Source organism: Erythrolamprus reginae, chromosome 2, assembly GCF_031021105.1.
Source record: "Erythrolamprus reginae isolate rEryReg1 chromosome 2, rEryReg1.hap1, whole genome shotgun sequence".
Lineage (NCBI taxonomy): Eukaryota > Metazoa > Chordata > Lepidosauria > Squamata > Dipsadidae > Erythrolamprus > Erythrolamprus reginae.
In genome coordinates, this window is record NC_091951.1 from 8,834,190 (window position 1) to 8,852,407 (window position 18,218).

The 18,218-nt window shown below is 42.7% G+C and overlaps 1 protein-coding gene across 1 annotated transcript; it reads right to left on the reverse strand.

Annotated features, from left to right (window-relative positions):
- Positions 1 to 5,292: 5,292 nt before the first annotated feature.
- On the reverse strand, positions 5,293 to 17,789 carry LOC139159658 (zinc finger protein 420-like). Its single transcript, XM_070736975.1, has 5 exons — positions 16,798 to 17,789; positions 14,727 to 14,853; positions 14,489 to 14,568; positions 13,309 to 13,435; positions 5,293 to 9,310 (listed from the first exon to the last, which is right to left on the reverse strand). The coding sequence occupies exons 1-5, from the start codon at positions 17,236 to 17,238 to the stop codon at positions 6,774 to 6,776; spliced, it is 3,312 nt and encodes a 1,103-aa protein (XP_070593076.1). The 5' UTR covers positions 17,239 to 17,789; the 3' UTR covers positions 5,293 to 6,773.
- Positions 17,790 to 18,218: the final 429 nt, after the last annotated feature.

The following is an 18,218-nucleotide window of genomic DNA, read 5'->3' on the forward strand; positions in this document are numbered from 1 at the left end:
ATGCCCTGGTCCAACCACACCTGGAGTACTGTATTCAGTTCTGGTCACCACACTTCAAAAAAGACATTGAAACTCTGGAGAAGGTGCAGAAAAAAGCAACCAAGATGATCAGGGGTCTAGAAACCAAGACTTACAAAGAGAGACTGCGGGAACTGGGCATGGATAGCCTAGAGAAAAGGAGGGCCAGAGCGGACATGATAGCAGTCTACAGGTATACGAGGGAATGTCACAGAGAGGCGGGGATCACTTTATTCTTCAGGGCACCGGAGGGCCGGATGAGGAACAACGGCTGGAAGCTGACCAAGGAGAGATTCAACCTGGAAATAAGGAAGAACTTCCTGATGGTCAGAACGATCAACCAGTGGAACAACCTACCAGCGGACGTTGTGAACTCCAATACTCTGGACATTTTAAAGAGGAAATTGGACTGCCATTTGGCTGGGATGCTATAGGATTCCTGCTTAGGCAGGGGGTTGGACTTGATGACCCGCATGGTCCCTTCCAACTCTAACAATAAATAAATGAATGAATGAATGAATGAATGAATGAATGAATGAATGAATGAATGAATGAATGAATGAATAAATAAATAAATAAATAAATAATATTTACTGCTCATTTATATTTACTTAATCAGGGCTATTTCATAATGTTTTTAAGGGGGAAAAAAGATAATCAAATATGCTGCTTTGTTTTTATATGTATCCAATATTAACTTTTATAGAAAGATCAATGCTTGTTCATTTGCAGAAAAAACCCCACACACTACATAAAATTTATTTTTCTTTAATGGATTTGTATGGTCATTTATCTCACATGCGTGACTGCATAGCTAACATTGCGGAAAATAGTGTATATAAAATGAATACACATATACATATAAATATAGGCAAGTCTAAAGCAGTTAATTTCACTCAATAGTATTAATTAATGCTAGTACAATCAAGAAAGTCCAAAATTATTTCCCGAGAAGAGTCCTCCACTCCTCTACTTGCAACAGAATACCTTACGCCACCAGAGTTGAAATCTTGGGCTTGGACAATTTAGAACTACGTCGCCTTTGAACCGACTTAAATGTAGTTCATAAAAGCATCGGCCACAATGTCCTACCTGTCAATGACTACTTCAGCTTCAACCAAAACAACACATGAGCACACAATAGAAACATAGAAACATAGAAGACTGACGGCAGAAAAAGACCTCATGGTCCATCTAGTCTGCCCTTATACTATTTCCTGTATTTTATCTTACAATGGATATATGTTTATCCCAGGCATGTTTAAGTTCAGTTACTGTGGATTTACCAACCACGTCTGCTGGAAGTTTGTTCCAAGGATCTACTACTCTTTCAGTAAAATAATATTTTCTCATGTTGCTTTTGATCTTTCCCTCAACTAACTTCAGATTGTGTCCCCTTGTTCTTGTGTTCACTTTCCTATTAAAAACACTTCCCTCCTGAACCTTATTTAACCCTTTAACATATTTAATTGTTTCGATCATGTCCCCCCTTTCCCTTGTGTCCTCCAGACTATACAGATTGAGTTCGTTTAGTCTTTCCTGATACGTTTTGTGCTTAAGACCTTCCACCATTCTTGTAGCCCGTCTTTGGACCCATTCAATTTTGTCAATATCTTTTTGTAGGTGAGGTCTCCAGAACTGAACACAGTATTCCAAATGGGGTCTCACCAGTGCTCTATATAAGGGGATCACAATCTCCCTCTTCCTGCTTGTTATACCTCACAATAGATACAAACTTAATGTAAACCTCTCCAAACTCGATTGCAGAAAATAAGGCTTCAGCAACAGAGTAATCAATGCCTGGGATTCACTCCCCAACTCTATGGTTTCTTCCCAAAAACTTTCTTAAGACTGTCTACTGTTGACCTCATCCCATTCCTAAGAGGTCTGTAAGGGGCGTGCGTAAGTGCACCATCGTGCCTACTGTCCCTATCTTTATTGTCCTAATTTATCTGTACTTACTTTGTTTATGTTTATACCTATACCTGCTATCTTGTGCATGTTTGAGAAACATCAATAAAATTTTTAAAAAATCTTGGAGACGAAATACATGCAGTTTTCTTAGCAGGGTTATGGTTAATAATGGACAAGGTAAAAATACTTTTCTGTCTATTCTAAATCTCCTTATAATCAACTTTAATTAGATGATCGTTGGAATCTAAAGTTTTGAACATGTAGGAGGCTCAGCAGAATTAAGAGAGATCAGCCTAGAATTGCCATGTAGCCACAAGCAGAATAAATCCAACCCCCCTTGAATTTACTTGTTCCTTCATTTAATACAAGATGATACTGTTAGTTGAGAAGATTAATGTCCAACTAATGCTTAGTACCTGTTTGTTGGTTGTTGTTGTTGTTGTTGTTGTTATTATTATTATTATTATTATTATTATTATTATTATTATTATTATTATTATTATGTCAGTACAACACAGCAAACGAGATCACTATGCTGGATTTCGTATTTCATCACCAGTCGGGCGCTTCCCAAGCACCTAGGACTGCGTGATGTAGCGGCGAATTATGTTTGCCGATCCAAGTAAAGCGGCCTTTTGCAATTGACAGATGGAGATTTTGTCAATTCCAATGGTTTTCAAATGTCCACTGAGATCCTTTGGCACTGCACCCAAGTACCACTGGGACCACTTTCACGGGCTTATGCCAGTCGTTGCAGCTCGATTTTTAGATCTTCATATTTCACTAATTTCTCTAGCTGCTTCTCCTCAATTCTGCTGTCTCCTGGGAATTATTATTATTATTATTATTATTATTATTATTATTATTATTATTATTATTATTATTTATTAGATTTGTATGCTGCTCCTCTCCGTAGACTCGGGGCGGCTCACAGCAATAGTAAAAAACAATATACAATAACAAATCTATTAAAAAAACCTAAAAAAACCTTATTTAAAAGCAAGACATACACACACACATACCATGCATAAACTATATAGGCCAGGGAAGATGTCTCAATTCTCCCATGCCTGACAGCAGAGTTGGGTTTTAAGAAGTTTACGAAAGGCAAGGAAGGTGGAAACAATCCTAATCTCCGGGAGGAGTTGGTTCCAAAGGGTCGGGGCCGCCACAGAGAAGGCTCTTCCCCTGGGTCCCACCAGACGACATTGTTTAGTCGACCGGACCCGGAGAAGGCCAACTCTGTGGGACCTAATTGGTCGCTGGGATTCATGCGGCAGAAGGCGGTCCCGGAGATAACCTGGTCTGATGCCATGAAGGGCTTTATAGGTCATAACCAACACTTTGAATTGTGACCGGAAACTGATCGGCAACCAATGCAGACTGTGGAGTATTGGTGTAATATGGGCATACCTAGAGAAGCCCATGATTGCTCTCGCAGCTGCATTTAGTTAGATAATGGACAACGGAATTCAAGGTTTGGACTTAGGCCACTTGGGGCTACCTAGGAATTTTAGGCTGATTCCTCTTTTAACTCCACCCACAAGTTCTGCCACACCTTTTAAAGAATCTGGGTGATTTATTTTATATTAGTTTTTGCTTCAGGGTGCCAAACACAAATATAATCTAGCCACTAATAATTTTGATGGCTGCTTTTAAACTTTCTCCATCTCCTTTATATCGTTTTTCAAATGGGACAATCACAACTATACACAATATTCATATACCGTAGAAGGGAATGGCACTTACAACTGTTATTCTTTTCCTATTGATCCCTAATGTGGGTTTTATTTTTTCTCATCTGCCACACACTGAGTCAATAGCTTCCCTGGGGACTCCATTATAATCTAATCTTCGCTTAATTAGTTTTCACTATTCAGTAATGTGTATGTCTAATTAAGAAGTTATGCCCCAATACACATCATGTTCAATGTTCTTCAAGAGAACTACATTGTCTACTACAGTGTTTCCCAACCTTGGCAACTTGAAGATATTTGGACTTTAACTCCCAAAATTCCCCAGCCAGCGAATGCTGGCTGGGGAATTCTGGGAGCTGAAGTCCAGATATTTTCAAATTACCAAGGTTGGGAAACACTGGTCTACTGAATTGGCTTTGCTGTCTATTTAAAGACATTCCTCTCAAATTCCTCACAATTAACATTTCAATATTTCAGTACCATCTGCAGGCTTGGCCAATGTGGGGCATTTTCTCCCAATGGTTTTGGGGTATTAAATGGTTGACTGAAGTAGATAGTCCCTTACTGGTACATATCCAATTACTCTCCTGTCAATAAATGTCACATCAGTCACATATCTGAAGGACTGTCAAAATCATGCTTCAAAAAGGAACAGGTCAAGAATAAAAATAATGTAAATGAAATTTAATAAATCCCATTGCCATTAAAATAAGGAAGCAGACTGGTTTTTGTTTACATGCACCAACCCTTATTTCTTAACTCAAACATGCTCTTTCCAGCTTCTAAACAGAACAACAAAAATACAGTGATACCTCATCTTACAAACACCTCGTCATACAAACTTTTCGAGATACAAACCCAGGATTTAAGATTTTTTTGCCTCTTCTTCCAAACTATTTTCACCTTACAAATCCACCGCCGCCACTGGGATGCCCCGCCTCCGGACTTCCGTTTCCAGCGAAGCACCCTTTTTTGCGCTGCTGGGATTTCCCTGAGGCTCCCCTCCATGGGAAACACCACCTCTGGACTTCTGTGTTTTTGTGATGCTGCAGGGGATCCCAGCAGTGCAAAAACGGGCACTTCGCTGGCAACGGAAGTCCGGAGGTGGGGTTTCCCATGGAGGGGAGCCTCAGGGGAATCCCAGCAGTGCAAAAACGGGCACTTTGCTGGCAACGGAAGTCCAGAGGTGGGGTTTCCCATGGAGGGGAGCCTCAGGGGAATCCCAGCAGTGCAAAAACGGGCACTTCGCTGGCAACGGAAGTCCGGAGGTGGGGTTTCCCATGGAGGGGAGCCTCAGGGGAATCCCAGCAGCGCAAAAACGGGCGCTTCGGCTGGCAAAAGGGGTGAATTTTGGGCTTGCACACATTAATCGCTTTTCCATTGATTCCTATGGGAAACATTGTTTCGTCTTACAAACTTTTCACCTTAAGAACCTCATCCCGAAACCAGTTAAGTTTGTAAGACAAGGTATCACTGTATGAGAAATTGGTGAAGGGATAATTTTACTAGAAAAGGAAGAGGGGAGAAATGTAGAAACTAATAGGACTGAAGATGTTTGAAGAAGAGATATGTGGCTATTTATCCACTTGGATAGTAGAAGAAAAGAGAGATAACTTTACTACAAACCTTACAGAAACAGTTACATTTCAGATGAACAAGTGTCTCCTTATAAAAATCTGGTTTAATAAAAAAAATTGGGCATATTGAGTATCCTGTTGCAATAAGATTATACTTGAGGCATATGCTTAAGTTAGACCCCATCAAGTCCATTTACATAAAGGTTGTCAAACTCAATTTCATTGAGGACTGCATTAGGGTTGTGTTTGACCTTGGGTGGTTGGGGTGGGCAGGGCCAGCTCAACATCATTCATGTCAAGGGTGCCTGTGATGGCCCAAGCACTCTGCCAGTGAAAATGGCTCCCAAGGTGATTTTGGCTGAGATGACCTCCAGCAGCCTTCTTGCCAGCAGAAACAGAGCTTGGGAAGGCACCATGGGCTGGTCCTTCACTGTTTCCAGGGTAGTCCCACAGGCCAGATCTAAGCACTCCAGGGATCAGCTCTAGCCCCCGGGCCTTGAGTTTGACACCCTGATCTATACTGTATCTATCACACAAAGCCATCTTCCTGGCTTCATTGTAGTAAATTGAAGCTTTTCTAAAACGTTCCTCTCATTTTCTTCATCCATGTTGTTGTGTTTGGGCCTGGGCCAGCCGTTGCTCCGACAGATGGGAGAGACGCGGCACAAACTGAATGCGAAAGCCTGGCTGATAGCCAGGAAGATTTGGCAGACAGCCAGGGGGACGTGGCAGACAGCCAGGAGGACGAGGCCACTGGTACGCAGGATTCAGCAGACAGCTCAAGGGATTTGGCATACAGTCCCTCAGACAGTCTTTCGTCTCTGGATTCTTCTGCAGATCAATATGTTGATCTGCGTAGCAGAAGAGCTATGCAGAGAAGGAATCGACTGAAGGAGTATTACAAGTCATCATAGTAGCACCTGGGCTGGGTGTGGTTCTTATACTGAGGGCTGGGTGTGGTTCCCTTAATGAGGGCTAAAGGGATAAAAGGGAACAGAGGCCCAAGGCAAACTGTGGCTGTTTATCTGTGTTATTTTGTGGTTCCTGATCTGAAGTTTCTGTTCCGTGCCGTTGGAGTTTTCAACCCAGCTTTTTCAGACAAGTGGGAGGTGAAAACTCTGGGACTTGTTGTTTGCTTCAAAGATTCAAAAGGACTCCTGAAACGTCTTTGCTCATTCCAGGTTGTTTTTGTTTGTTTTTCCCTGTGTTTTTGTATGCGGCTGAAGTAAGCCTTGCACTATCATTGTTTTTGGACACTAAGAACTGTTTTGAGTAACACTTTTTTGTTTATTTAATACAAGTTTGCTGATTAGCAGAGCATGTGTGTGTTTGATTTCTTTTCCCTGGACTATTACGCATTGCCTGAGCCCAGTCAGGCCGAACACGTTACCCCTTCTCTTCTCCTTCCTTATCATTTAATCATAATCCATTCCATTTCTAGTTTGACAGTGTAATCAGAAAGGGAACCACATGAAGTTCTTTCCAGACTGCGTACATCTGTAGGACTTCTCCTCTTTGTGGCTCCTTTTATCAGACATTCACTATTCTGAATGAAACTCCTTCCCTATTATATACCGACAGGTGGATTCTCTCTTGCGTGGATCCTTTTGTGAAAAGAGAGGGAAGTGTTGTGACTGAAACTCTTCCCACACTCCTGGCATTCGTAAGGTTTCTCTCCCGTGTGGATCCTCCGGTGTGAATTAAGGGAACTGCTTGTAATGAAACTTTTTCCACAGTCCATGCAATGATATGGTTTCTCACCAGAGTGGATCCTCTTATGTGATATCAGGGAACTGCTGGTATGAAAGCTCTTTTCACAATCTGTGCATTTATATAGCTTCTCCCCCGAGTGGATCTTCTTATGAGAACTAAGGTGGCTGCTTTGACTGAAGGTCTTCCCACAATCCGGGCATTGATAGGGTTTCATCCCAGTGTGGATCCTTTCGTGGGAACTAAGGGAAGCACTTTGGCTAAAAGTCTTGCCACATTCCATGCATTTATACGGTTTCTCCCCCGAGTGGATCCTTTTATGCGCAGTGAGGGAACCGCTGGTGGTGAAGCTCTTTCCACAGTTGGTGCATTTGTAGGGCTTCTCCCCTGTGTGGATCCTTTTATGGCAGGTAAACTGACTGCTTTGAGTAAAGCTCTTTCCACATTCCATGCACTTGTAAGGCTTCTCTCCTGTGTGGAACCTCTTATGAGAAGTAAAGGAACTCAAGTCTCTAAAACTCCTTCCACAGTCCACGCACCGATACGGTTTTTCCCCCGTGTGGATCCTTTTATGGGAAATGAGTTCACTGCTCGTACTGAATCTCTTCCCACACTCCATGCATTGATATGGTTTCATCCCTGTGTGGATCCTTTCGTGGGAAGTCAGGGAAGTGCTCTGGCTGAAACTCTTCCCACACTCCAAGCACTTGTATGGTTTCTCCCCTGTGTGGATCCTTTTATGGGAAGTAAGGTTACTGCTCCAACTGAAGCTTTTTCCACACTCCATGCATTGATAGGGTTTCTCCCCTGTGTGGATCCTTTCATGGGAAGAAAGATCACTCCTACTTATAAAGCACTTTTCACACTCCATGCATTGATAGGGTTTCTCCCCGGTGTGGATCCTTTCGTGGGAAGTAAGACCACGTCTCATGGTAAAGCTTTTCCCACAGTCCATGCATTTAAACGGTTTCTCCCCCGTGTGGATCCTTTTATGGGAAACGAGATCACTGCTTGTACCAAATCTCTTTCCACACTGCGAGCACTGGAACGGTTTTATCCCCGTGTGGATCTTTTCGTGAGAAGTAAGGGAAGCACTTTGGCTAAAACTCTTTCCGCATTCCAGGCATTTAAATGGCTTCTCTCCCGTGTGATTCCTTTTATGGGCAGTCAGAGAACCATTTGTGGTGAAGCTCTTTCCACAGTCTGTACATTGATATGGTTTCTCCCCTGTGTGGACCCTTTGGTGGGAAGTAAGTTGGCTGTTTTGACTAAAGGTCTTTCCACACTCCGTACATTTGTACGGTTTCTCCCCTGTATGGAATCTTTTATGGGAAGTCAAGGAACTCATGTCTCTGAAGCTCCTTGTGCACGCCATGCATTGATAGGGCTTTTCCCCTGTGTGGATCCTTTTATGGGAGGCAAGATTACTGCTCCAGCTGAAGCCTTTCCCACACTCCGAGCATTGATATGCTTTCTCCCTTGTGTGAATTCTCTCGTGGGAAATAAGGCCACGTCTCATTGAAAACGTTTTCCCACACTTCATACATTTAAATGGCTTCTCCCCAGTGTGTATCTTTTTATGGGCAATGAGATCACCGCTTGTACAAAATCGCTTCCTACACGCCAAGCATTGATACGGTTTCATCACTGTATGGATCCGTTGATGGGAATTAGACGAAGCACATTCCACGCACATGTCTTGTTTATCTCCTGTGTGGATCCTTTTATGTGCGCTAAGGGAACTATTTGTGGCGAGGCTCTTTCCACAGTTTGTGCATCTGAGTGGCTTATCCTCTGCGTGAATACTTTTATGCGAAGCGAGATCAGTATTAGTATGGAACCTCTTTCCACAATCCATGCATTTATAAGGTTTCTTTCCTGGATAGGACATTTTGTGCTTAATACGATCATTGCTAGTATAGAAACGTGTTCTGCGTTCTCTGTTTTTACATGACTTCTCCACTTTATAAACTGTTTTCTGGGAGTTAAAAGCGCTGCTCTCATTAAAGCTTTCCCCACTATCCGAACACTTTTGTGATTTGGGTATCTCAATGCCCTGGTGTAAAGTAAGGTAGCGATTCAAATTATTTTTTCCATGTTCCTTGCATTCAAGCAGCTTCTCTTTAGTGGAGATACCACTATATTCATGGACATCTGATTTATGGGTGGACATTTTTTCAGGCTGGAAACAGCTTCCTTTTCCTTTGCGATGTTGCGTATGGAAAGTGCGATTTGCCCCGTACTTAAAATTAGAGGATTTCTCCATCCTGTTGTTCAACTGGTTTTCAATCTTGTTTGGTTCCTCCCAATTTTGCAATATCCTTTCTCCGGTTTCAGTTTGTTTCCAATGATTCGCATCCAATTCTTCATAATTTTCTGGTTCCTGCTTGTCAACTGTTTAGAAGAAAAAGAAAAGAAAAAAAAATCATCAGATGTTTAAGGTACAAAGTGAAAGTGTCATCACATTATATTAGCTCTATATTTATTTCAATGCTACTGTACCAGGTGTTGGGGGAGGGGGTGTCTTTACTGTATCTCAGATCCTTCGGGCTGTTTCTAGAATATCTACGAAACCGCCTTCTGCCGCACGAATCCCAGCGACCGGTTGGGTTAGGTTAGGTCCCACAGAGTGGGCCTTCTCCAGGTCCCGTCAACAAAACAATGCCGTTTGGCGGGGCCCAGGGGAAGGGCCTTCTCTGTGGTGGCCCCGACCCTCTGGAACCAACTCCCCCCGGAGATTAGAATTGCCCCCACCCTCCCCGCCTTTCGTAAGCTCCTAAAAACCTACCTCTTCCATCAGGCATGGGGGAACTGAGATACTCTTTCCCCCTTGGCCTTTACAATTTATGCATGGTATGTTTGTTTGTTTGTTTGTTTGTTTGTTTGTATGTTTGGTTTTAGTAATCAGGGTTTTTTAGCTGTTTTAGAATTGGATTTACATGGTGTTTTGTTACTGTTGTTAGCCGCCCCGAGTCTGCGGAGAGGGGTGGCATACAAATCCAATAGATAGATAGATAGATGGATGGATGGATGGATGGATGGATGGATGGATGGATAGATTAGATTAGATTAGATTAGATTAGATTAGATTAGATTAGATTAGATTAGATTAGATTAGATAGATAGATAGATAGATAGATAGATAGATAGATAGATAGATAGATAGATAGATAGATAGATAGATAGATATCGGAATGCTTGGTGGCACCTGGAGTATGAGATCCACAGAGCTCCATTATTTGTCTCCATTAGAGACAATAATTTAGTGTCAAGAGGACACCTCTAAGGCAGGCGTGTCAAATTGGTGGCCCACGGGCCGGATGTGTCACGTGCAGGCCACACCCACTCTGGCTCTACGAAGAGGGAAACCGTTGGGAAACATCATGTGACAGCAACGTGAAGGGAAAGTGAACACAAGAACAAGGGAACACAATCTGAAGTTAGTTGGGGGAAAGATCAAAAGCAACATGAGAAAATATTATTTTACTGAAAGAGTAGTAGATTCTTGGAACAAACTTCCAGCAGACGTGGTAGATAAATCCACAGTAACTGAATTTAAACATGCCTGGGATAAACATATATCCATCCTATGATAACATACAGAAAATAGTATACGGGCAGACTAGATGGATCACGAGGTCTTTTTCTGTTGTCAGTCTTCTATGTTTCTAAGGGGCAAGTTTGACACCCATGCTCTAGGGCAGTGGTTCTCAACCTGGGGGTCGGGACCCCTTTGGGGGTCGAATGACCATTCCATAGGGGGCGCCTTGGAACATATTTTTACAATCCGACCAATCAGGCATTTACAGTAGGGATGTCCATTTGACCTTCCTGCCAATCAGCTCAAAGCTCTGTTGGGAGAATTGGCACTAGACTTATGGCTGGGGGTCACCATAACATGAGAAACTGTATTAAGGGGTCGCGACATTAGAAAGGTTGAGAACCACTGCTCTAGGGAGCATCTTGAATTCTGGAGTGTGATATCATCAGCTTTGTTGCTTAATAAGCAATATAAAGTGTGAAAGAAGGGAAACTGAAATTAAATCTAGAGAAAATGGAGATGCTATTGCTACAAGGGAACTGGATGTAGATAATAATAATAATAATAATAATAATAATAATAATAATAATAATAATAATAATATAATTTGATTTGATCTGTGTATGATGACTTCCACTGAAGTGAGGAAAATCAATACTTGCATTTTTCACGGTGCATTATGTTTGAAATTGGCAGCTAGATGTGAGATGTGGACTACTGAAATTTCAGTATTTTGGACAGCTGATTTTTGTGAGCAGACAGTAAAAACTATAGTTTTTAGAACGTTTGGGGTGAGCTAGAAATTGTGGATTTCACCATCTCTGGGCAGTAAATGTAGCTTTTCAGGATTCAAGGTTTGATCAACCTCTTCATTTTAATAATTTTGGAGTATTAATGGGATTTAAAGATGGCTGGGAAGAAGATGGAAAATAAATATAAAACTGGTTAAAGAGTATGTTATTTTTTGTAATGTTTAATGATTGGATAGCTTTTTTTTCCAGAAATATGTAATGGTGTGTTCTGTCTGGGTTCCCCCAGACGCTAACACCAAGTAAAAAGAGTAGCCAGACACGCTGGTAAAAAGCAAAGTCATTTTATATCTTTGAAAACAAACACAGATAACAAAAACTGTTCTTACAAACTGGAATGCTGTGAAGCTTCACAGAAGAGTCACGACGGCCAGACAATACAACAGGCTTCTTGCTGGCACACACACCACTGTAGATAATAAAACCCACGCCTCCCCCAAATTTTCAGCCTTCGAGGCCACAAGCCAGAATCAGAGACGCCAAGGATGGAAGCAAGGTCACAGGACTCCCAAAAGATAACTCTCCACAATACAGGAAGGGCGGGCCTGCCTTTTCAACCTTTCTGAGGAGAACCACACCCAAACCCAGCTGTTGCCTATTAGGGATGGAAGTACCTGGCTAATTGTCCCCTTCTTTGTGCTGCCCTTCTCTGCCTCATATCTATGATGGCTTGTGCGTTCTCATCTAATGACTCCAGGCTACTCGCTGGGGAGAGCTCCCCCCCGGGGGTCTCAGGCTGTTCCCCCTCCTCCTCGTCCTGACATTCCTCTTCCCCACCTGCCTGGTCCTCCTCCTGTTCCTCGTCCTCCCCCTCTGAGCATGGAGCCGGCAGAGTTCCAGCCGTTCCCTGAGGAGCCTCAGACTGAATCACAACTTCCGCGTTCGGCTTCAGGAGACAGCTCCTTGGCGCTCGTATCCCGCGTGTTTTAAAAGGTTGCAGCCGGCCTGGGGGGCTCGGGGGGGGTGCTGGCAAGCCCCCCAGGCCGGCTGCAACCTTTTAAAACACGCGCGCCGCTTCGCAGCTGTCTCCTGAAGCCGAACGCTAACTTCCGCGTTCGGCTTCAGGAGACAGCTGCGAAGCGACGCGGGTGTTTTAAAACGTGGCAGCCGGCCTGGGGGGCTCGGGGGCTTCCCCCCGAGCCCCCCAGGCCGGCTGTGACATTTTAAAACACGCGCGCCGCTTCGCAGCTGTCTCCTGAAGCCAAACGCGGAAGTTAGCGTTCGGCTTCAGGAGACAGCTGCGAAGCGACGCGGGTGTTTTAAAACGTGGCAGCCGGCCTGGGGGGCTCGGGGGCTTCCCCCCGAGCCCCCCAGGCCGGCTGTGACGTTTTAAAACACGCGCGCCACTTCGCAGCTGTCTCCTGAAGCCGAACGCTAACTTCCGCGTTTGGCTTCAGGAGACAGCTGCGAAGCGGCGCGCGTGTTTTAAAACGTCACAGCCGGCCTGGGGGGCTCGGGGGGAAGCCCCCGAGCCCCCCCAGGCTGGCTGCCACGTTTTAAAACACGCGCGCCGCTTCGAACACTAACTTCCGCGTTCGGCGGCAGCGGGTTTTTTTGTTGTTGCACGGATTAATTGACTTTACATTGTTTCCTATGGGAAACAATGTTTCGTCATACGAGCGTTCCGACTTACGAGCCTCCTTCCGGAACCAATTAGTCTCGTAAGTCGGGGTTCTACTGTATTGGGTTTTATTTTAATAAGTGATATATTGTTAATCTTCATTAATATTAATTGGAGATGAATGGAGAAGACTCTTGGGGGTGCACTTTCTAATTTTTTCCTTTTATGTATTTTAGTGTTAGGTTTTGTATTATTTATTTAATATAGTCCCTAATAAAATTATGCTGAGATTATTTTGATTTATACAGCTGCTCACAATACTGTACATGACTCTCGGTGGAATGCACATAAAGTTACATCAGTTCTCTCCAGCTAAAAAGTATAGAATTGAATATCCTCCAAGAAATTGATAAACTGCATAGCTCTTATCAGAATATACCTTCCCCACCAATTTCAACCCATAACAAAATGGATCCCTTACCCATGAACTCCACATTCTTAGCATTTTCCAGCATGACCTCTCTGTATAGGGATTTTTGGTCAAAATCCAGCAGAGCCCACTCCTCCTCAGAGAAAAACACAATTACATCTTCAAAGGACACCAGAACCTAAAGTACAATAGTAATGCTTGTTAATGAACAATTCCAGAAAACATTCATGAATTCCTTATTGTAATGACAAATATCCCACTCGTTGGGATGTCTTCGCACGAATCCCAGCGACCGATTAGGTCCCACAGAGTTGGCCTTCTCCGGGTCCCGTCGACTAAACAATGTCATTTGGCGGGTCCCAGAGGAAGAGCCTTCTCTGTAGCGGCCCCGACCCTCTGGAACCAGCTTCCCCCCGAGATTAGAACTGCCCCCACCCTCCTTGCCTTTCGTAAACTCCTTAAAACCCACCTCTGCCGTCAGGCATGGGGGAACTGAGATAACCTCCCCAGGCCAATATTGTTTATGTATGGTATGTTGTGTGCATGTTTTTTAAACTATGGGTTTTAAGTTTTAATTATTAGATTTGTATTGTACATTGTTTTTTTCCTATTACTGTTGTGAGCCGCCCCGAGTCTATGGAGAGAGGCGGCATACAAATTTAATAAATAATAATAGTAATAATAACCTATTGCCCCCAAGGATCTGGGTCCTTTTTTAACCAATCTCTGAAGGATGAAAGGGTGAGATAGATAGATAGATAGATAGATAGATAGATAGATAGATAGATAGATAGATAGATAGATAGATAGATGATGGGTAGGTAGGTAGGTAGGTAGGTAGGTAGATAGATAGATGGATGGATGGATGGATGGATGGTAGGTAGGTAGGTAGGTAGGTAGATAGATGATATATAGATGATAGATAGATGATATAGATAGATAGATAGATAGATAGATAGATAGATAGATAGATAGATAGATGGTAGATAGATAGATAGATAGATAGATAGATAGATAGATAGATAGATAGATAGATAGATAGATAGATAGATAAAATCTCTTCTATTCATTTAAACAATTCCTGAGGCGCATTCATTAAGCAAATATTGGGATAAACTGTTAGCTAGAAGATACTAAATTGGCTCTGAAAAAGTGATTCAGACCACTGTGGTGAGGGTTGCATATTCCTTGAATAAATCATGCTGCACTTTGGGAGGTGAGATCCTCCTACCTGAGTTGGAAATACAACCATTGTTTCTGCACTACCGCAAAGAGAGGTTTCCATTGGGAGGATCACCCTTGCTTTGTTTTCTGAGAATGAGATAAAAGCAGAGGAAGTACATGTTTTAAAAACGGAGAAAAACTGCACACAGGGCTAAGGTATTCTTGTAACAGGAAGAGGGATATAAAGACTTCAGGCAATGTATACCTCTGACTATTCCAATACATCAAAAGAAAAATTCTTTTACCTGAAGAAGTCTCCTGAGATGGGTCCTCCTGGGTAATCTTCCCGAAGACAATTTCTTGAGGGAGATGTGACACATCCCCTAATGCTTTAGAACCCTGGGTGGCCATCTCCATGAACAGCGCACAAACCTAAAATAGCCAAACAAAATACAGTGATACCTCTTCTTAGAAATCCCTCATCATACAAACTTTTCGAGATACAAACCCGAGGTTTAAGATTTTTTTGCCTCTTCTTCCAAACTATTTTCACCTTACAAACCCAAGCCGCCGCCACTGGGATGCCCCGCCTCCGGACTTCTATTGCCAGCGAAGCGCTCGTTTTTGCGCTGCTGGGATTCCCCTGAGGCTCCCCTCCATGGGAAACACCACCTCCGGACTTCCGTGTTTTTGCGATGCTGCAGGGGAATGCGAGCAGGGCAAAAACGGGTGCTTCGCTGGCAACGGAAGTCCGGAGGTGGGGTTTCCCAGCGAGGGGAGCCTCAGCGAAATCGCAGCATCACAAAAACACGGAAGTCTGGGGGTGGGGTTTCGAGGACTTCCATGTTTTTGCGATACTGCAATTTCGCTGAGGCTCCCCTCGCAGGAAACCCCACCTCCGGAATTCTGTTGCCAGTGAAGCACCCGTTTTTGCACTGCTGGGATTCCCGTGCATCATCACAAAAACACGGAAATCCGGAGGTGGGGTTTCCCATGGAGGGGAGCCTCAGGGGAATCCCAGCAGTACAAAAACGGGTGCTTCAGCTGGCAAAAGGGGTGAGTTTTGGGCTTGCACGCATTAATTGCTTTTCCACTGATTCCTCTGGGAAACATTGTTTCGTCTTACAAACTTTTCACCTTACAAATCTCGTCCCGGAACCAATTAAGTTCATAAGACGAGATATCACTGTATTACGGTCCCTTTCCCAACTTATTATATGTCCTTAGAAATAATCAGGGTGAAGGTGGATAGAACCATTTAATTAACCAGGACAGAATTCTATTAAGATCAAAAAGGGCTTAGGGGAAGAGCCTTCTCTGTGGGGGCCCCAGCCCTCTGGAATCAACTCCCCCCAGATTCGCACTGCCCCACCCTCCTTGCCTTCCATAAGAATTTGAAAATGCACTATGTAGACCCCAGCCTCTGCCCAATGAATGTATTCGATGTGGTAGTATGCATGTGACTGCTTGATTTTAACTGTTTAGTTTTAAAGAAAAATTTTAAATTAACTACAGTGTTCCCTCGATTTTCACGGGGGATGCGTTCCGAGACCGCCCGCAAGTTGAATTTCCGCGAAGTAGAGATTCAGAAGTAAATACACTATTTTTGGCTATAAACAGTATCACAAGCCTTCCCTTAACACTTTAAACCCCTAAATTACAATTTCCCATTCCCTTAGCAACAATTTAATTATTACTCACCATCTTTATTTTTCAAAGTTTATTAAAAAAAATATTTATTAAAGGCGAATGAAACTTTGGCGATGACATATGACATCATCAGGCAGGAAAAACCGTGGTATAGGGGGGAAACCGCGAAGTATTTTTTAATTAATATTTTGGAAAAACCGTGGTATAGACTTTTCGCGAAGTTCGAACCCGCGAAAATCGAGGGAACATATTCTATTAATTGGCTATTATGTATTCTGTTAATTGGCTTAGAAATGTATTATATAGAAACATAGAAGACTGACAGCAGAAAAAGACCCCATGATCCATCTAGTCTGCCCTTATACTATTTTTTGTATTTTATCTTAGGATGGATCTATGTTTATCCCAGGCATGTTTAAATTCAGTGACTGTGGATTTACCAACCAGGTCTGCTGGAAGTTTGTTCCAAGGATCGACTACTCTTTCAGTCAAATAATATTTTCTCATGTTGCTTTTGATCTTTCCCCCAAATAACTTCAGATTGTGTCCCCTTGTTCTTGATACAATTATATATTGTATCTTTTTTTAATCAAAATGTTGTAAGCCCCCCCAAGTCTACGGAAAGGGGTGGCATATAAGTCCAATTAATAAATGAAATAAATAAATAAGATCATCCTAATTATATGAGAATGGAAACCTGTACAAATTCATTCATATTGCTCTCACCTTCTGTTTTTGCTGTGTTTTAAGCTCCACTTGGTTGAGGAGGAAGCTTTCAGCCAGACCTATTTTCTGAGAGCTGGTTTCTGCTCCACACATCCAGACACAATTCTCCATCTGGGCCAGGGGCATGGCCACCAAATCCATCCTCTGAGATTTCGCGTGGTCTTCTTGGCTCAGCCACCGATCGTAAAGATGGTGGAGTCGCCTGCATACGTCTCGGAATCCTTCAACCTCCTGGTAACAGAACTCCCTGAAAGGGCAACGACGGACAATACAATGTGTGATTTCTTCTTTCAGAATGTCCTGCTGAGTTCTTGCTATTGGTCCAGATAAATCCAAACTCTTTTCTGAATCGTCAAAGCAATTTTCATTCATGGGAGTAGAATCCCCTTCCGCCATCTTTGTTGCTGTGAGCTGCCTCGAGTCTGCAGAGAGGGGCGGCATACAAATCTAATTAATAATAATAATAATAGTAGTAGTAGTAATAGTAATAATAATAATCTTGAATAATGAGACACTTCTCCCCACCAGTGTACAAAACTATAGTCCAAAGCGCTGACAGTAAACTTTATTTCATATGTTTACAATTTACCTGCCTGAAAAATATACATGAGTGGATTGCGGGGATTAAAAGCAAAAACTATAAATCACAACCACTAATGAGAGGTAATTGCGAGGGGTAAAAAAATAAATCTTGGGCATTAACAACATGTCCCACTTCCACCGTGGGTACACATTTAACTTATTTTATTTATATGCCACCCAATCCCATGGGACTCAGGGCATTACAAAGGATAGGCATATTCTCTTGAAAAAATTTTTTTTAAAAAACCTTGAAGTTTTGAGAGATTTTTTTAAAAAAAATATGTAACCAGGGTGCTACTTTCAGATATCAGGACTATTGACAGGTGGTATAAATGGGCCTGAACCCTCTGGACTCTGGCAGAAGGGGCTGTTTCCCTTCCTGAAATCCTGGGAAGAGTCTACGGAGAGGGGCGGCATACAAATCTAAATAATAATAATAATAATAATAATAATAATAATATTTATTTTATTTATTTTTTATTTATTAGATTTGTATGCTGCCCCCTCTGAAGATTCGGGGCGGCTCACAACAGTAATAAAAACAATATAGCACTGGAACCAATCTAATATTAAAAAACATATAAAATCCTATCATTATTTTAAAAAACCAAATAGCATTCATGCCAAACATAAAACAAAGTATTTTTTTTAAAAGCCTGGGGGAAAGGTGTCTCAACTCCCCCATGCCCTGGCGGTATAAGTGAGTCTTGAGTAGTTTACAAAAGACAGGGAGGGTGGGGGCAGTTCTAATCTCCAGGGGGAGGAATTGGTTCCAGAGGGCCGGGGCCGTCAGAGAGAAGGCTCTTCCCCTGGGGCCCGCCAAACGACATTGTTTAGTC

Bases quoted from the DNA above. Each gene is read 5' to 3' on its own strand.
- LOC139159658 (XM_070736975.1), bottom strand. From the start codon at position 17,238: ATGCCGCCCCTCTCTGCAGACTCGAGGCAGCTCACAGCAACAAAGATG. The intron at 14,854-16,797 runs GTGAGAGCAATA...TGGCTATTTTAG, and splicing joins AAACACAGCAAAAACAGAAG to GTTTGTGCGCTGTTCATGGA. The intron at 13,436-14,488 runs GTAGGAGGATCT...ATTGTACTTTAG, and splicing joins TGGTTGTATTTCCAACTCAG to GTTCTGGTGTCCTTTGAAGA.